The 20215-nt window shown below is 43.2% G+C and overlaps 2 protein-coding genes across 14 annotated transcripts in view; one reads left to right on the forward strand and one right to left on the reverse strand.

The window, feature by feature from the left end:
- The first annotated feature begins 494 nt into the window (after positions 1-494).
- The window catches only part of LOC142777416 (uncharacterized), a 42352-nt gene continuing 22631 nt past the window's right edge, over positions 495-20215 (forward strand). For 2 of the 4 annotated variants that reach the window (XR_012888075.1, XM_075881778.1), the window contains exons 1-2: positions 15246-15471; positions 16344-16494. Coding sequence is in view for 1 of the 4 variants with exons in the window: in XM_075881778.1 (XP_075737893.1) it covers positions 15401-15471; positions 16344-16494 (222 nt within the window). In the remaining 3 variants the exon portion in view is untranslated. Of the gene's footprint in view, positions 725-15245; positions 15472-16343; positions 16495-20215 lie in introns of those variants that run through there. The other 2 variants (XR_012888076.1, XR_012888077.1) reach the window with 2 other exon arrangements.
- The window catches only part of LOC142777415 (uncharacterized), a 498660-nt gene continuing 488114 nt past the window's right edge, over positions 9670-20215 (reverse strand). For all 10 annotated transcript variants that reach the window (XM_075881769.1, XM_075881776.1, XM_075881775.1 and 7 more), the window contains one exon: positions 9670-10605. In XM_075881769.1, the coding sequence (XP_075737884.1) occupies positions 10448-10605 (158 nt within the window). In that variant the 3' untranslated portion in view covers positions 9670-10447. The remainder of the gene's footprint in view (positions 10606-20215) is intronic.

Consider the following 20215-nt stretch of genomic DNA (forward strand, 5'->3'; position numbering starts at 1 on the left):
AGCGGATGGCACCTCAAGTGACATTCAGCAACTAATCAAATAAAATCATCAAATAAAAATAAATCAAATAAATAATCAAATAAAAAGTGAAAACACACAAAAAACAGCGCAAAATGGGAAGAATAAAAAGGCAATATAAGAATCATGTAAAGAAAGTGAAAAATAACTAGAAATATACACAACTATGTTCAAACTTTCCTGCAAGAAGGAAAACGGAACAGTCTGTACATTGGAAAAGTTATTTTAAGGCACAACAACAACAACAACAACAACAACAACAACAACAATAATAATAATAATAATAATAATAATAATAATAATAATAATAATAATAATAATAATAATAATAATAATAATAATAATAATAATAATGATGATGATGATGATGATGATAATTGTTAAGGTTTAACGGCACAAAACCACCATAAGTATATGAGAGACGCAGTGAGCGTTTCCGTTCGCCTTATCAGCGTTTTTTGCTTACCCAGACTACCTGAAAACGGCTGCCGTGGATACGGAATCACACCTTGGCGTCAGTGAATCTGCGGAAGTGTTTACGTGTTTGCGGTGTCCCCATCGTACTTGGACACACGGGCGGCAGCAATGGCAGTGAAAGGATGTTCGCCCAATCAGTTCTTTTTTGCTTTTCATGTTGGTAAATTCGCCTATTTTCTTGATACCGCCTTACCGCTACCACCATTGCCACTGTGTATTGAGTGCTTAGGTGAGTTGTCTCTGCTAAATGTGCTATTTTAATAATTGAATGCTGCCGAATTGAGTCTGAATTGAGTGCTACTGTGAATGACTGGACCACGCACCACGACAAGCACATGCGTGATAAGTGGCTAGGAAAGTGGAAAGCCCTAAGAGATGATTTTATAGGGTTTTTCCTTCACTGAAAACATGACCTAGCAGAACAGAAAGCCCTTTCATTGTGATAAACTGATGAATGCGTGCTAAAGTGCAACAAATGTGAGTCCTCTTAGCATGTTGGCAGTTGTTCTGGCTGGTCGGGGACTGCATTTAAGACTAATAATAATAATATGTGAGGTTTAACGCCCCAAGATCACCATATGATTATGAGAGACGCCGTAGTGAAGGGCTCCGCAAATTTCGACCACCTGAGGTTCTTTAACGTACAACCAAATCTGAGGACACACGGCCTACAGCATTTTCGCCTCCTTCGAAAATGCAGCCGCCACAGCCGGGATTCGATACCGTGAACTGCGGGTCAGCAGCCGAGTGCCTTATTCACTAGGGCACTGCGGCGGGGCCCAAATTTAAAACTAAAGGAGAGGGCGGTCGCAGGTCACGGCGATGTGCTGCTTGCCATTAATAAAACTTGAAAAATGGCGAGAAAACTATCATAAACTCTAAGTTAACCATTTTTTTGTAGAAATAACTAGGTATTTTTTATGCTTTAGCAGGGCTGCCGGCTCAGTTTGGTGAGACTAAGGACTCAATCCAGCTATTGTCACACAACTACGATGACATCTTGAGCCGTCAGGTTAAGCAGGAAAAGGGCATTAGTAGTTTAAACAGACGCGTTGGGAACTTACAGGCGGACGGCACCTCAAGTAACATTCAGTAACTGAAATCTCGAGTTTCGTAGTCGGAGACTAAACATGAAAGTCCACGGCATCCAAGCTACGTCAAACGAGGATTTGCAGTGTAAGTTGATTTATGTGGCCAAGATTACTAACCTGCCAGGGCTGACTGACTCGCATTGGCGCTATCCACAGACTTCCGTCAAAGCCAAACACAACACCCAGAAATATGGTTCAATGTCCTCAGCATTCAACACACAATGAGTAACTATAGGAAATCGGAAAGCTCTAAGAGTTGCTTCATTGAGTCTTTCGATCACTAAAAACATGAACCAGCGAAAAAAAAAAAAAACCTGCAGCGCAGCGTGAAAGACTGGGAACAGAACAATGGCTATCGTTTTTCATGGCACTGCAACGGCAAGATTCTCGTTAGGACAAGAGAGGTACAACGCGGTTGTCATTCTGTTTTTGGCCAACCTTGATAAGGTGCACTATTACCCTGCCTTGCCTTGTTACCTACTGATATTTTTTTTTATAAGCTTCTTATCACATTCCCTTTACCGCACCATTATTCTTAAAATCTTGTATGACTCTTGTGAAAAAAGCCTCAGCTGCGTTCATTTGAACCTTAGATCGGGAAGGAGTAAACAGGATGAACTCGAATGGTTTTTTTTGTTTTTTTAGTGGAGCATAAGTAAGCTTTGACGTTGTGATGTTTTCGGAAACGTGCTTTGCTTCGGAAGACGATGTATTTACGCTTCCAACCTATAAATCGTACTTCATGAACCGCACTTGCAAAAGGGGTGGTCTATTCTAATCTCCATTTCAATAGACTGTGAGCGGGTGACTGAATTCTGCTGCATTTCTCCTTTATATGAAATACTCACTGTTATATGTGGTACATCAGTGTTTTGTGTATGTTACTGCCCTTCCTTAATGTTAAACTTAGGGTTAGAATTCGTGAGTGAACAAAAATATGCCTTCATTTTAATTAGTGACCTCTACATCAACATATTAGCCATTGACGTTCCCAATCAGCGCTGACAGGTTAGCAGTTTAGGCCACATAATTAAACTTCCACTGCAAATCCTTGTTTGCCGTAGCTTGCATGCATGCCATGAACTTCTATGTTTAGTCTCCTACTACGAAACTCGAGATTGAAGTGTTAAATTAGAACTTCAAGTAATGCTAAGCACGCATTATTGGCCAAACCTTTATAACGGCTCTTACACGAATCCCTTCACAATCATTAACACTGTTAGATCTTTTTATTACGAACTTTGGTACTTCACTTGTCCGGGCTGGCACTGTGACTCATAAGATTAATGACCACATTCCTATATTTATGTTTGTAAACCAACTCAATAACGTACCCAAACAGGTGCGCGCAGAATTTTTCTATAGATTTATCAATCCTTAAACACTGACCCTCTTTAAAAAGTGCTCAGGCAGAACCGACTGGATCAATGTGTTCGCAGGGAGCACCCACAATTCAGCATACGATTTATTTACCAACACGTTCACTGAAATATATCTTCAATGTTTTCCCTTAAAATCATTTAAAACTTCTAAAAAAAGTCGAAAACCTTGGCTAAATAAAGAATGTTTTAAGCTTATAAGAAAGCGGGACCAATTGTTCAAGGCAATTACAGTGTGTCCCCTGAAGCCCTCAAAGCATTTAAAAAGCACCAAAGCTTTGACAACAAGCCCCTTCGTGAATAAAAGATACTGTATTATTTGAACCTGTTTAGCTCAACGTGAGGGCATGTAGAAAGCGTTTGGAAGGCACTTCACAGAAGGCTTAAGAACCCACTGGAGGCATTAACCTAAATTGTGAAAGATGGTACATAAATTCAAGGCCTGATTTAGCTGATATATTTAACGACTTCTTGTTGTCAGTTGGCGGCTCTATAACCAGTAGTACAGCTCTAAAATATATGAATAATCGCAACAACTAAACAAATTTTCTAGAGCCAATTCCACAGAATGAATTAGTAGCAAAATTTGTGACACTTTGTACTAGCAAAGACACTGACGCGAACAATACTCAAATGAAACCTGTTAAGTATGTCATTGACATACTTGCATGCTCTCTTACTTACATTTTAACTTTGCCTGTACAGAGGACAATTTTCGTGAACATGCACATAGCAAAAGTCACAGTTATCTATAAAAAGGGTTCCAGAAATGACATGTCCAACTACCGTCCTATATCGATTCTACCTGTGTTATCCAAGAGTTCGGAGAAAATTATTTTGAAACGTTTGACTCCTTTTACTGACAAGTGCAATTTGTTTACTTTAGCACATCATGGTTTCCGAATCTACTGATCTCGCGCTACTGGCACAAAAAGAATACATTCTAGAAAATATTGAATTTTGAAATATGCTACCAGGACTTTTTCTTGATTTCTCAAAGGCTTTCCATCTCAATATTCATACAATTTTCCTACAAAGGTTAAATTGTTACGGTATAAGAGGCGTTGTACACAGTTAATCACTGCATACTTGCAACACCACACCCAATCGTCGTAATTCAAGGCAACCATTCCGCAACAAAATTCATTAAAACAGGCGTCCCGCAGGGAAGCATATTGGGACTGTTCATTTCTGTACTTTACGTAACGAGATAGTTCTTATTGAATAATCAGTTCACCACATTATATGCGCTGATGATACGAGTTTTTTTTTTTTGTTGCAAATATAGCAGTGATCTAGATAGTCGAACGAATAACGTAACTCAATAAACAAGAATGCGTATATGAAAACTGTTCACCGCCGATCTACTTAATCCAAGCATCCGAAAAAACTGAAGGATAATTTCTGTGAAACAACAGGCTTTAAAAACTCATTTTTCTGCGCACTATCACTAACTGAAATGCTCTGCCTGGGGATTTGATAAACTGCGAAAATGTTCAGTCGTTCATGGAAAAACTTAGACACCGGCATCCCACATGACTTTCATGTTTTTTTCACCTTGCACTGTATTATTTCTTACGATTATGGTATGCATGTGTCCAGGGCTTTTTATTCTGACTCAATGTTGATTTTCTGTCGTGGTATATGCCGGTTTTTTAATTTTTCATTTTCTTGTTTTTGGTTTTATGAGCAGATGCATGCTTGTCGTCATTCCTGTTGTGTTGCTTTTTTGCTTTTTTTTTTCGTGCGTGCACGCGAAAATCGCTATTAGAGCGCAGCACACAAAGCAAGCAAACCAGTCATCTTCGTCGTCTTCTGTCCACAGAATGGTTCACCCTTCATGCGATAGCTACGAAGCAATATGTTTAAGGTTTAGGAGCCCGTCTACTGTCATCGCACATACTGGTCAATTTATTTTTTTTTTCCGTAGGCGGTGATTCCTTCAGTGTGGAGAATGTTGGGTACAGCAATGAGACATTCATGGTCACGAAATAGCTTCCTGGTGGTACTACATAGTTTGACACTTCTCGAAGAAAGTTGCAGGCTGGGATGGAGCATATGATGAGAATGATTTTGGGATGAGCCTAATGAAATAAGCGATGAAACTAGATATTTTGAATGACGGGGTCGTTGCTGGGCTCTCTAGGTTGGCTGGGGTGTTTAATGTTCTGAAGTTTAGGTAGTAAGTACAAGCGGCAAGGAAAGGAGTTGCTCGGTGACATATAGATCTAACCATATAATACGTTATAAAATTGGTGGTTAGACGGAGCATCGTCTGTTCGGGAAGAAGCATGAAGTACAGAGAGGGGGGGGGGGTCAAAAGTTCTCCGGTCACGCTTCCATATGAATACATGGGATAATGGCCTAAAAAAATTTGCCCCCCCCCCCCTCCGTAAGTACGAAATGAAAGAGCGCCGACCAAATGGAAAGCTTATAAATGTTTTAAACCTCTTCCGTTTGGGTCACCGCTCTTTCTTCGGGATTCATTATCTTGCCGCTTTTACGTAGTAAGGTATGGGACCTTAATTTCCTTTTCATTTTCCTCTGCGGGATCACAAGGAAGTTACTTGTAGAAATGTTCACCAAGCAGTTGGCTAAGCCCTTTCTTTATGTGGTCAGTCTTGTTAACTGCCACCACAGCGTGAACCCTATCATCTGGTTTGATAATTTTATTTATTTAGTTATTTGATACTGTCAACCCTGTGCTTGGGGTCATTAGAAGGAGGGTGTCACAAAGTACATAACGTTTGCACAAAAAAGAAAAATTCAAAAGCACATATAAAAACGAGATGAATAACCAACAACTTAAAAATAAGGAACAAACAACAGTGACTATACACACAAAAATAATGAATAAATGCTCACAACAGAATTTAGCATGCACCACTACAAAGAAAACTGTAATGCATTTTCAATATTCACTGACATTGTTTTGTTGCACAACTGGTTTGGGTAAACTATTCCACATATTCATTGTGTCTGGGAAAAGCAGTGGTGGAAAGCATTCGTGCGTGTGAAATAAGGTTGAATTGCTCTGCTATTATTAAGATAATCACATCACCTTCTAGGGGGCTGAAGATATAAATCTTTATTTATTTTTGTTTGCCCGCTTATAATCTTAAAAAGAAATTTGAGGCGATGTTTGCACCTGTGATATTCCAAAGACTCAAGCTCACAGAACTTTCACAAAGCTGTAACTGTGTGTGTGCGTCGGCATCAATCGCATATGAAACGGACTGCTAATTTTTCTATTCTTTCAATTTTGTCCACAACACCTTCTGGTGAGGCGACCACACAATACTAGCGTACTCTAAGACAACACGTATGAATGTTATGTAAGCAGTTGTTTGACGTCCGGTGTGGCCTGCTCCAGTTTTTTCTTTAGGAAACACAGTTTTTTGTTTGCCTTAGAAAAGAAGTTATCGATATGCGAGTGTCATTTCAATGTGGGCATAATACTAACTCCTAGGTATTTGAAACAAGCGGCATTATTTAAAGGGTGACTTCTGGATGTGATACTTGAACCTTTTTCACGGGCACCATCTGCGCATGCGCACCGGAAATGCTTCGACGGCGCCACCCCGAAACACTTTTGGTGGCTCGTGGCCTCCGAAACCTGTCGGCGCACGATCTCGGACGCGATGTGTGGAAAGGTGGTGGTAGTGTTTAGAACATGAGAAAAGGCGCCTAATTTCTGCAACCTGGGCGGGAGCACGGCGCCGTGCCTGGGTGCAAAGGAACGCGCAAGTATAGTGTACTTATTCTAGTACACTATAGCGCAAGCTCCAAGCCTACAACGCTGTCGCATGAACCAGAAAATCACCAAATTCGCTTTTGGCTCTCGCCGCTAAGGGCGCTGTACGTGTCGTGAAAAAGGCCGATTCCCGCCCACTAGAGTGAATATGCGTTAAGTGTTGTGAGTTTTGTTCGTCACTGATATCCTGTCCATGAAAAGTATAGCTGGGACGCGTTTTCACGATCTGAAACCCAAGTGTCCTTCTCTCGGAAGGAGCGTCCAGCAGCGGGAAGTAATAAATGGATAAGAATGTGGCAAGTTTGGTCCATGAGCCAACGTCCCTACTGGCATTTCCTCCATGATGGCTTGTTTGGAAAGGTGGCGCAGCCGACCAACCCCACAGGTCATGACCAAATGATTAAGTAGCTAATCGATCCTTTGCTGCCCTTAGGGGAAACGAGGCAGTAAGCGCTCATTCGCCAACTTGCTCCGTGTAGGACCCCACTCCCCCTCTCTTGAGTGAAACTTACCGAAGGAACATTGCATCAGCAAGTGCAATAAATATGTGGCGAACGCGTTATTGACTGATGCCCTGGTGGGTGGCGTCATGTGTGTGATTGGTGTTTCAATCAAGAAGGAGGAGCCCGACAGGGCTTAAAATGACACTGTAAACGCAAGAAAAGTGGTCTGAATTATGGTTTAACGGTTCATTTACCACGGTTGTGGTTTGCAGAACTCTGACCTACTATGTTGTAAATAGCTGGACAAAGTGGCAGTAAATCACTTCGTCTTTCGTTTTTTCAACTTGCCAGCACGTTTCCTCCAGTGTTGCTACAAGCTACCACAGAAATCCGGGTCCGATGTAACCCTTCAGACGTCTCGGCAACCCACATCACCAGGGACGCGTCGGTGGGACCCCGGTCCACAACAGAAGAAAAACATCGCTATACTTCCTACCTCTGACGTTGGTTAATTGTGCACATCAAAATTTTTTTTTCGTTTTAAACAAAATTAAAGGAGTAAAATTTTCCACATAAAAAAAGGCATTAGACCAGATAACTAACTGTATCATGTATTTTTAGCACGGCGGCTTTGATGCCTAATTTACAATTGAATTTACCGGAAAAGTCACTTTTTGTCGATTTCGCAAGCATTTTTCTCAATAAATTCTTGTTCATAGACATTTAAAATAGTTTCAGCAAATAGAACGAGAACTGGTAAAAAAGCGAAAGAAGTTCTGCGGCTGGAACGTTGCTGCAGTTTTTACAAAACTTGTCTGAACACGCCCGTTTTCTTGCTTCCTTGCTAATCCTATTAAGGTTTAGAAGTGATATATGGTTTTAGTTGTGATTTGACATGAAAGAACAAGGACAACATAATGCTTTAAAACCAAAAGTGTTGCCATAAGTCTGAAGGTTGCATACAGATGATTTATTTCCGCCTTTTTCCTTATCGCTGGCACACTTGAAGGGTAGTCACGTGACAACACAGTTTTTTTTTAACAAAGATACTTCACTGAAATTATTCTCACTCAGTTACCTTTCAGCTCAAATTTTTTTCAGCAGAATCGCTCGCAGTCTAATTTTGGGCTGGGACGTTTCACTTACAATGACCCTATCCCATTATTGTGCGCACACTAAACTGCGCATCTTTTGCTGCACCAGTACCGTTTTCTTTTTTCTTGCTTAACTACTGAGGAAAATACAATATTTTTATAGAAACACCTGCTGCAAAGGATGGGATTACCAGGCAATTGCACAGCAAGCAATTTGCCCTGGTGCTCTACAATTCAGAATATCCACAGCATAGGCCCCAAAAATTGCACCCGGCTTTTATTACAATTATGAAATGTAACCATAACGAATTCTCCCGACGCAGAAGCCACTGGAGTCGGTGACGTGTAGCAAATTCCGCTAGCGGTACCGTCATACAGTTTTAACTAGGGCAGTTGGGCCCGTAACATCCCATGATATAATGAAAGCGCTGCCGGTGTGTGGTATCCCACTGGTATGATTGAGGGAGGAAAATAGGAGGAAAAGAATGGCAGGAAGGTTAACTAGTTTATAGGCAGCCAGTTTGCTATCCTGCACATGGGAGGGGGATGAAGGAGATGAAAAATAGAGAGGAGAGAGAAGAGAGATAGACACAGAACATTAGCAGTACACGTGCGCACACTACGATTGAAGTGCCTGTTAAAGCGTAGCAGGTGATCGATTGAAGTGCATGTTAAAGCCTAGCAGGTGATCTAAATTATCCGGAACCCTCCACTAAGACATTTTTGTGGCCGCTACGACACGTCGAAACCATTCGTTCTGCAGTTCACCAACTCGAGATCACACGTATCTCGACTAATAGCAGCAAGAGAAATAGCATTGCCGATGCCCGGTATCATTACACTTGGGCGGCTGAAACCTGCAGCGTTGCTGCAAAGGGTCAGCTTCTTCGCAGCGCAGAGGAGCCACTTTTGACCAACGTTGCTTATGATCTCGTCATGGCGCTCGGCAAGCAGTGACACTGAGACCCCTGGAGGCGGAACTAGCGGTGCCTGGACAACAGTGGCGCAACCCTGCTACCTAAAGGTAGCATGTAGATTAACTCTAATATTGGTTTACTTCTCGCGCTACATATATAGACCATAGACAGTACGAGTTAGTGGTGTCACAAATTGCCCCGCCGTGGTGGTCTAGTGGCTAAGGTACTTGGCTGCTGACCCGCAGGTCGCGGGATCAAATCTTGGCTGCGGCGGCTGCATTTCTGATGGAGGCGGAAATGCAGTAGGCCCGTGTGCTCAGATTTGGGTGCACGTTAAAGAACCCTTGGTGGTCGAAATTTCTGGAGCTCTCCACTACGGCGTCTCTCATAATCATATGGTGGTTTTGGGACGTTAAACCCCACATATCAATCAGTGTCACGAATTGCCGCCAGGAGCGATGACTTTGTCGCGTAGGCGAAGAAAACGCTAACACAATTTAATCCAACTTGTATACTTTTTATTGTTTGACAGCAACTCCCGCTAATAATACAGATTTGCGCTGCAGCAATTACTACAGGGACTGCTCATAAAAGTGCTCAAGGAGGTGTTGCCAGTCCTAATAGGCCTAACTAGATAACCAAAAGCAATTGCACAGTGTAACCATTTCTTTCTACCAGGTAGTACGTCTCTACTCTTATATCTGAAGCATGAATGCAGCCCAACAATGAGCGCTGTTGTGCTCATTACAAGAGAACGCGCTGAAAGAATACTGGCAACATGCATACTGATACGGGCGGGACAAGTTAAATTCAACCTTGCACCAGCTGGGTGGAAGGGAACAGTCGATTCTAGACTGGCATCGCACAACATATGCGTCTCATATGTAGAGACCACTACGGGGTGGGAAGGGGTATCAAGCGCCTGCACACAGGAAATAATGCCATTCTCTCCCGTAAGACGACAGCTTGCCTCCACGAAGTGGCTCGCTTGGCACAGGTCACGAGTGCTGCATGCATACACACACACACATACGAAGCGCGTGGGGTTCAACATCGATGAACAGACGCATGCAGGAGGAGGCCTACAAGGACAGCGTCCCGTCCATTTACCGCAGGGCTGCTCAACGGTCTCCGATTGCCCACCGCTACCTGACGGGACAGGACTCGTAAACTGTTGTAGGGCGTTTGGTAGCGCACTTTGGCACGCCTCCGCACACAGAGAATGGAATTAAGCCGATGCAAGCTGCGAGTTCTTCGAGCGGCAGCGGGAAAGCTTATTTCTGTACAGCAGTGAGCGAAGTCCTTCTCGTCCGAGGTATGTCGTAGTCCTCCATCGAGAGGGTGTGTCGCCGGCCCACGGCGCCCAGCATTTTGTGGTCGCCCCCGGAGAAGGTTCTCTGTCTTTCCACACCAGGCAAGGTGATAGAGGTCACTGCAAACACAATTCAGCACATGTAAGAAATAAGAAATTGACACGCACTCACTTGACCGCACATCCATGCTTGGTGAAATTAAGGGTTGTGCAGAACCTGACAAGTTCAACCGGATGAGCTGGTGGACAAGACCATCAGTCCGGTTGAAGCCTTCAAGCTTCAGAAGCAACGATGACTATGAAATTTCAATTGTCGCACGTAAGGACATCTATGACGGAACAGCTTGCTGCTATAAGTATTCTACAAAACATAGCACTAAGAGGTCATGTCCTATGACTCAAAGGCAGCACTGTTTGCTGTTTTCCCTGCAGTGAGTCAACTCACGAGCAATTGGTGCTTTAAATGAAAAAATTGCAACCATCAAGACCTATAGCAAAAGGGCACGGTACTATATATATAAGTGGCTACCAGGACATTAAATTAGCTGACCACGTAGCCCGCTCACCCCACGAGTAACATCCAGTGGTTCACATCAAGAACTGATGCAGCAAGACAACTTTCCTTGCTGGCTCGGACATTTTTGGTCATCTCTTAGTATCCAATATACATGAACATTATACTTTTTTGAATACCACAACTACCATTGGGAATTCTCCACTTGGACATATTATGTAATGTTTCGATGCGTACTGAATTAGCAAGGACCTAATCAGTTTGCATAAGCATGGGGGACACGTGTGGTTTCTACGAATCAGAAGAGACAACTGAACACGTCTTTATGCAGCTACACTAGATATATGACACCCGCAATTCCCGCTCCTGGCGCTTCTGAGCTGAACTCGAGACCATATTCTGCAATCAAGGTTCGAGGAACCATGTATGCCCAAAGACTTTTGAAATACTTAAAGTCAACAGGCGTGTGCGAACACCTGTATACACGATGTGGTCCCCCAAGTCTGTTTGTATATCTCTTTATTATCTCCCTCGTATCACCATCGCTTACCCCCAGTGAAACAATGCTAGCCTTCCTGCCTGTCTTCATCTCTCTCCGGCATAGATGATAGATTGCTTACTTACTTTGAACCTGATTCAGAAGCTGGGCTACACTTAACGTACGGTACCCTAAATTCAATGGCTTGGGCCTTCCTTATACGAACAGGTTTCTTGAATAAAAAATTCACTTGACAGTCAGTACTGCATTCTGTCATTTGTACGCTTTAGCTCTTTAAGGGCAAAGTACCGCATTTTCGTACGTATAACCCGCACCAAAAACCCAAAAGTTTCAGTGGCAAAGTGGAGGTGCGGATAATACACGGGGTTTTTTCTATAGTGCTGCTTCACAACAATGTGTGTTGTGCTGTGACGCCCCTTAACAGTGTAGCGAAGGCTACGGAGGCAATTTCCGCAAATTCGTGTTGCTCCGCAAGTAGCACGGCAGCTTGCGGCTGATTTTGGTTTCGCTTGCTTGCATCGTTGAAGCATTTAGAAAAACATTTGGGGAGACACAATTCGATTGTTCACTGTAAAATCTCACTGTCACACCACAAGTATATATTTTGGACGTTCGCGGCCGCTCAGTGACCCTCTACATGTCCCTACGTCAGGGACGCCATGTTTACTTTTGAAAAGGGCTTGCCGAAAAGATGCTGCTGTCTAAGAGTGTTCCATAATAAATAAAGTAAGTTCCATAATAAATAAAGCAGTATTTATTTCAGCAAGGCAAAGGAGATGCTATAGTGCCTATAGAGATATTATCAGTAAATTAATGTACTACTTTTTGACACGGTAGCAGGTATGCATTTCGGTTCTGTTGTTTCCAGGGTGCTGTTACAGTGTACTAGAAAGGATAGTGCTGTCAAGTTGTCGACGAGTGTGAGCGCTCTTTACCTCACTGATACCGCTAGTTCTCCACATCTTGAGCCGTTCGCCAAGCCTAAGTCAATCTGTTCTGTCACCATGAGTAGCGTACGGTGGCAGGCCTTCACGGCACAGCAAAAGCTTAAGATCATCGCCGTCGCCAAGGAATTCGGAAATCGCGAAGCGGGAAGACGGCACGATGTGGACGAGTCCTGCGTGCGACAGTGGAGAAAGAAGAAAGAGAGCCTACAAGCCGCGCACCGTGACCATAGGTCATTTCGTGGCCCCAAGACCAGTGTCTACCCTGAGCTGGAGGCGGAGCTAGTAAAGTTCATCGAAGATGTGAGAAGCAGGGGTCACGCCGTATCGACCGAGATGACCCGAGTGGAAACGCGGCGACTTTCGAGGGAGCTAGGCCTACCTCACGAGTTCCGTGTGAGCCGCGGATGGCTGCATCGCTTTATGAAGCGGCAAGGGCTCTCAATCAGACGGCGGACTACAATATGTCAACGCTTGCCGGCTTCTTATGAGGAGAAGCTGCTCAAGTACCAGAGGTATGTAATTGGCCTGCAAAAGCAGCACAATTACATTTTCTCGCAAATCGGCAATGCGGATGAAACTACTGTTTATTTTGAAATGCCGTTGGACACAACGATTGAGAAGACGGGCAGCAGTTCGGTGAGCGTGCTGACCGGCGGGAACACGAAACTGCGCATCACAGTCTTGCTTTGTGCTCTCGCCAACGGCACGCAACTGCGACCGTACGTCATCTTGAAAAGGAAAACTCTACAAAAGGTTCATTTGCCTGCCGGTGTGGTGGTGCGCGCACACGAGAACGCGTGGATGAACAGTGACTTGTTCGTAGACTGGATCAAGACGGTATGGGAGAAGGGGCCCGGCGCGATGCTCGTAAAGAATTCCATGCTCGTTCTTGACTCGTTCCGCGGCCACACAACTGAGGAAGTGAAAGACCGCCTTTCACGCAACGGCACCGACTTAGTTGTTATACCCGGTGGAATGACGTCAATGTTGCAGCCTCTAGATGTGTCGCTTAACAAGCCCTTCAAAGCGCATGTCAAGCGCTATTACGCCGAGTGGATGGCCGAAGGCTGCTACGACTTGACGCCGGCAGGACGAATCCGAAGGCCTGATATTGCCCTATTCTGCAAGTGGATTGTCGAGGCATGGAAGGCCATTCCAGGTGAGATGGTGTGAAAAAGTTTCAAGAAATGCTGCATCACAAACAATGTAGATGGAACCGAAGATGACCTTATGCATAATAGTGAGGACTGCGGCTCAAGTGATAGCTCTAGCGAGAGCAGCGACAGTGAGTGAATTGTGACTGGCCTTGCAGACAGCGTATTCTGCTTGCTAAATAAAGCTTTTTCTGTCTACATATGTGCTATGTTGCTTGAGCAGTAGCTTTTGTACAGCCTTTCCTGTATATCAAATGTGCGGACAATACGCGAGGATTTTTTTCTTTCTCGGTGAGCTGAAAGTGGGGGTGCGGATTATATGCAGGGGTGGGTTATACGTGCAAAAATACGGTATCTCAGGGTTGCTAAATTCATCGGTTGTGCGTTGAGTGTTGGCCACTGCTTGGCAGAGCCCATGAAATGTACTCACTATACGCTCACCATTATTTCCAGAAGTGGGAAAGCACGCACTATGCCATTGGTCATTCTGCGGGTACCCTTTAGAAATCTGTAACCAATTATATGCATTTGGTGCTGTGGCTGATGACGATGAAGATTAAGCGCATTCCAGAACATAGATTCTTTTTCTCCCATGGATGAAAACGAACATGAGTGCATTCTCAACAGTGAAAGGCAACACTGACGCAGAAAACAAGCTAGCTCGAAGGCGAGAGTTTGAAAAGCGGTGGCAAGGCCGCAGCACCGCCAACAAGTTTCTATTAGCCCCGAGAAGTTGGGATGGCTCCGCCTGTCGGGAAGCCGGAGCTAGAGCACACCATGCATACAGTTTCTCAGAATTAACCAGACAGGACTCTGGCGCAGCGGTCGTTCAACTAGCATGAGAATGATGGGTACCAGGTTGAAAATTGCCTGCTGGTTTTCTGCTGAGAGTAGCTGGTTTTTGATGGAACCAGCAGTTAAGCTGCTGGTTTCTTGCTGGTTGTACTGCTTTGAGCAGTGTGCCTACTGGTTTTCTGCTGGTTCTAGCAGGGGGCCCACCGGTTCTTTATTGGGACCAGCACACTGCCTTGCTGGTAGTCCCAACAAGCTGCTTGCTGGTTGTACTGGTTCCAGCAGTGTGTCCATTTGTCTTCTGCTGGTTCGAGCAGGGTGCCTACTGGTTCTTTACTGGGACCAGTACACTGCACACTGACCTGCTGGTGGACCCAGCAAGCTGCCTGCTGGCTGTACTGGTACCAGCAGGGTGGTCGCTGGTTTTCTGTACTGGCTTGATTGCCCGCGGCAAAAAACATTTTTGTTTTGACCATTCTCCAATCTCTGTTACGATCAGACCGTAGTGAGTTTGCTCTCGTCTGCTACAACGCTGCTAGAGAGGCTAACTCCGCCATAAAGAACACCACATTTGCTACGTCTTGAACGGCACGCAGCATTGCCAAGCATTGATTTTGCCGCCATACTCACTGACTCTTCAGTAGCATTAGTCTCGTATCTATAATTAACATTTTTTAAAACCAATACTAAATAGTTACCTACCTAATAATACAAATACTGCACAATAAAAAAGTTTTGCTATTATTTACAGGTAAAAGCGTAAGAAATAGCAGTCTTATCTAATGTATAAATTATTATGACGTCTTAGCGCCATAGTTTAGTACAACACATGTTGTGGTTTGTCGTCCCTTGTCTGTTTTTGCATTTGTATGTTTCGTGCATTAGTTGCAAGTTTCCTCTGGAATATGCCTGACATGAGCATGTAATAGTTTATTTTTGGGTCAGTTTCATCTGTGGAAAGTGTAACAAGTGAATATTAGCCTATTTGAGCTTTTTTGGGGGCTAGGTTATGCGGTGCCTTGATTTCGTGAGTTCAAATAGAGGCCCACCGTGTATCTTAGCAATCGATCTTCGATGCAAGTAAGTTGCATATTTATTTCAAGTATAAGTAAATGCTGCACATCCCAAATGCTTCTGTGCTTTATTAAGCTCACTGTGGTTGTACATTGGTGTTTGTGATGTTAATGAATTTGCATATGCATGCCAGTTGCTGTAAGTAAGCCATGTTTCTTTGTCTCCTTGTAACGAAGTATTAACACACTGCTTAATTATAGTTTTTTCAGTGAACTAATGGGGCTGTAGAAATGTAAAAGTTATTCGCTTGATATGTACGTCATTACACGCACTGCTTCCCGAGAATGGATATTAGGTAGCATTTTTTAAAGATTGATATCTGCAGTCATGATCTGCATCGACAACGAAATCTTTTATTTTGTTATAAAGTGCCTGCATCACTTGGCTGCCCTCGACAATACAGACATCTGTGGTGTGGATCAAGGTCTCTTGTGGATTTTCATCCGGAACAGTTCGAGCGGGAGCTAAAGCTGGCAGATTACCCTTTTCAAGTGTAAATAAATTTTTAATAAGATGTAATACATCAATGTTTTTGTGTTATGGGTGTATTTAACAAACTTTTGAAAAGCATCCCCTTTAGAACTACATGCTCTTGAAGGAAACAAACTTAATCTGCTCATTGGTACTACTGAAACTCGTATTACTAACTCACAATACTAAGTATTATGAAAATGGAACGTGACGATTGTTCAGCTGTAAAGGAACTAACTTCCAGTTAGAAACAGGCTGTATCTGTTCAGCTGTGAAGGGACTAACTTGCAGTTAGAAACCAGTCTGTTCTAACTTTCAGTTAGAATAGGCCGGTTTGAGCTGCAATAAAGCTTGCAGCTGACAATATGCAGCTCGAATTAGGCTTATTGCCTGCTTTGTTGCTGGAGGTGTGCTCCATGTCGGCGAGTTACAAGTTGGCCGACTGCCTGCAACACTGTGCTGGGACCACCAGCTACTGGTTCCATCAGCTGCTGGTTCCATCGCCTGCTGGTTCCAACACCTGCTGGAACTGCCAGCTACTGGTCCTATCAGCTACTGGTACGTCCTGTCACCTGCTGGTTCCATTACCTACTGGAAATGTGCTAATAAACTAGCACTGCTGGAACCAATAGCCAACCAGCAGGGAATTTTCACCTGGGTATAGTACAAAGATTTTCCTGGTCTACGTACTTCCGAGCAGTGATTCGCACTTGTGTCTTCGTTTATTGCTGTTTCGGCCTTGTTTCGACGAAAAGAATGAACCAACTTTGTGACCCGATTTGAAATGGTAAGCCTGAAGAATTTATGTGGTGAAGCGCAACTGCTGAACATTTGCTGGTTTTTGTTTTATGACAAAACAGCTTCAAGCCACGCGAATCGAAACAGAGCCAGAAGTATGAAGATCAGACAAATCTGTGTAATACACATCATTCAGATGTTTGATGAAGCACCGTGCACTGCAGCTCTCATATGACACTAGCGCAGAGTTCCCTGTTGTGTATATTTAGGAAACTCTATGACTGCACTCTTTGTTTATGGGGCACTATGGTGGCAGTTGATTTTCTGCAGATTTCTTCCAGGATGTTTGTATATGCTTCGTTGACGCCCTGATACCACAGTGTCTGCATGACTGCTGATATTTCTACTGAATCAAATGCCTTCCCGTAATCTATAAAGGCTATGTATAGTGGTTGGTTGCATTTTGAGAATTTATCTATTATCCAATTGATAGTATAAATGTGGTTGATTATTGAGTAGCCTGTTCGAAACCCTGCTTGTTTTTTGATTGATTGAATTCTGATGTTGCCCTAATTTTGTTAGAAATTATATTTGTAAATAGCTTGTACACGATAGAGAGAAAACTGACCAGCCTGTAATTCTTCAAGTCCTTGTCATCTCCTTCTTTATGTGTTAAGAGAATGTTAGCGTTTTCCAAGATTTAAGTGTCTCCCCATCAGAAGACACTTCATAAACAGTGTGGCTAGTTTTTTTAACACAATCTGTCCTCCCTCTTTCAACAGGTCTAATGTTACCTGGTCCTCACCAGCAGCTTTGCCTCTTTGCGTTCTCTATAAGCTTTTCTGTCTTTTTGTGTCATTACTGGTGGTATGTCATATGGGTTACTGCTAATTCTTATATTAAGGTCATGGTTCTCCCGGCTATTGTGCAGATCTCTGTAAAACACTTCTGCTATTTTAACTATCCTATCTATATTAATAGTTACTTTGTCTTCCTTGTTTCTTAGTGCATACATCTCATTTTTGCCTACACAAAGTTTCCTCTTGACCGCTTGGACGCTTCCTTGGGTCTTTAGAGTGGGTTCAATTTTTTCCATGTTGTACCTTCTTACATCAGATACCTTACGCTTAATAATCAACTTCGAAAAGTCTGTCAGTTCTATTTTTTCTGTTGTGATTGAAGCTTTCATGCTTTGACATTTCTTAATAGAGTTTTCCGCCTTCTGGGACAGCTTGCCAGGGTCCTGTCTAACCACCGTACTTCCAACTTCCACTGCACAATGCTCAATGACACTCATCAGATTATCATTCACTGCATCGACGATAAAGCTGGTTTCCTCAATAAGAGCTGAGTATCCGTTCTGAAGCAAGACTCTCATTTCCTGTATTTTCTCTCTCAGTGCTAGCTCATTAATTTGATTTTCGCATATCAATTTCTGGGATGCCTTCTTCAAGTCTTCAAGCCTTCTTCAATTCGAGACCGTACCATGCTACGGTCACTGCAAACTTGATTTATTGCACAATGCAATGAAGTAGAAAACGTGGTCTAGGTGCTTCTGGGAGGAATACGCTAGGCTGGGCGGCATTACATACCGTATTTACTCACATAATCCTCGCACTTTTTTTGCCGGAAAACCGATGCAAAGTTGGGGGGTGCGAGAATAACGTGGAGAAAACTTTCCACGAAAATGTAGAGTGCAAAAAAGAAAACGAAGTGGCCGCGAATCGGGATTCTCACACCGGCAACTAACAGCGAGCTTTGAGAAGTACTAATTAAAACTTACCTCAGCATTAAAAGCACTGGTTCAACACAAGGCAAGATTTATTTGAGACACTAAAAGTGCAAGCAATTAGTCGAGAATTAGAATACCATACACAAAGCTTGTGGGTGTTGCGGCCGTAGCGGTAGCATTGGTAGCGCAACAGGAGCCCTCAAAAGATAAGCGTAGGACGTCAGTATTGGGCTGATGGCTATTTAATAGAATCATCCGCAGTTTCCTTCTGAAAAAATAAAGTTTATGATCAATCCCAGCTTTAGGCACACAGCAGGCCCAACGCGTCTTGGTGGCTTTCAGCTGCTGTCACCAGTAGCGAACACAAAATTCGTAGACTCCAAAGGGCCTACCGCCAGCCCTGTTGTCAATGTTTAGTGCATGATCTATCACTTTCAACTTGAAAGCAGCCATGTAGCTTCAGTATCGCCCCATAACGTGACAAAATTACCAACACAACATACAAAACACGCCGCAACACGCACTTGCCACTTTGGCTTGGCTTGGATTGGATTGAATCTCCGTGCAGTAATAGTTTGCTTGATGCTTAAGAGATGGTGCCAGATGACGTGCGCTATTATCATCAGTGGCTGTAATGAGCAAACAACATTATTGTGGCAGTTTTTGGGGGTGCGATAATTACTCGAGGAAAAAAAGAAATCGTAGTTTGTTGGGCGATGTGGGGGGTGCGAGAATTATGCGAGTGCGAGGATCAAGCGAGTAAATATGGTAAATGAAAGCTGTCGTGTCGACTTCTCAGCAGGCAACTATCTTCAGCGTACACTACTTATTCAAGCTCAAAACAAAAAGGTTCTTTACCCACCCTTCCCCCGAGTCGCCGTCACCACAGTGCCATATTTCTGTTAAAGCGAGCAAAACTTGCAGTGAGCAAACCACCGTCCTCGCTGCTCAGTGAAGATACCTACTTGGTTGTGTTTGTGTGCAAGCCTTCCATGTTTGAAAATGTTATTGATGGTATGTCTTAAAGCAAGACTGAACTGAGCACTTCTAAAACAACTAAATTGCCCTCTCAGACAAAGAGGTTGTATTTTTATCAGGTTGATCAAAAGTGCAAGGAGCGTGGTTTTTTATGATGTTGATATTTTATTATCTCCGACTATCACTTTTATTTCTTCTTTTTTCATTCCTCTGCATTGGTATATAAGCATGGTTTGAAGCATAAACTTTTGTTGAAAGTCAGAGCTCTGTATGGGCTTTTCTTTGCCTGGTTTCTCGTTTTTGCACTGTTTCCATCCAACAAGATGCAAAATTTCTGTGTCAATACTCCAATACTCCTTAAACGACAGTGCGACCAGAGTCTGTGAACCGGTCTCTTCATAGAGAACTCTCTTTTCTGTGAACCCTTTCAAGCCCATAGCATATTGCAGGATTATGCCCATAAATAGCGCACACCATTCCCCACTGCATTTGCTGGGAGATGAGGTACAATAAGGAATTACCGGATGTACTGCAGCCTATAGCATTTTGCCTTTCAAATGTATGGACCCAATACTGCCCTATAGTGGGAAAAAATTCACCTTAACGGTTTTCATGCAAGCACAAGGTGTTTATCTTTTTTATCTCCATATGCTTGCGTGAAAACCGTTAGTCAATTCAAATATAATTGTGACTTCATTCCATACGAAGTACCAGTCAATATCGTCCTTGTATACAAGATGCTGTTTATTGATAAGAACATAAAAGTCAGAATCTCCAATGTCATCACTGTCAGCATTAATAGTCGTGTTTGCACCATTTGTGAATCTGCAG

Source organism: Rhipicephalus microplus, chromosome X (assembly GCF_043290135.1).
Source record: "Rhipicephalus microplus isolate Deutch F79 chromosome X, USDA_Rmic, whole genome shotgun sequence".
NCBI classification, from domain to species: Eukaryota; Metazoa; Arthropoda; class Arachnida; order Ixodida; family Ixodidae; genus Rhipicephalus; species Rhipicephalus microplus.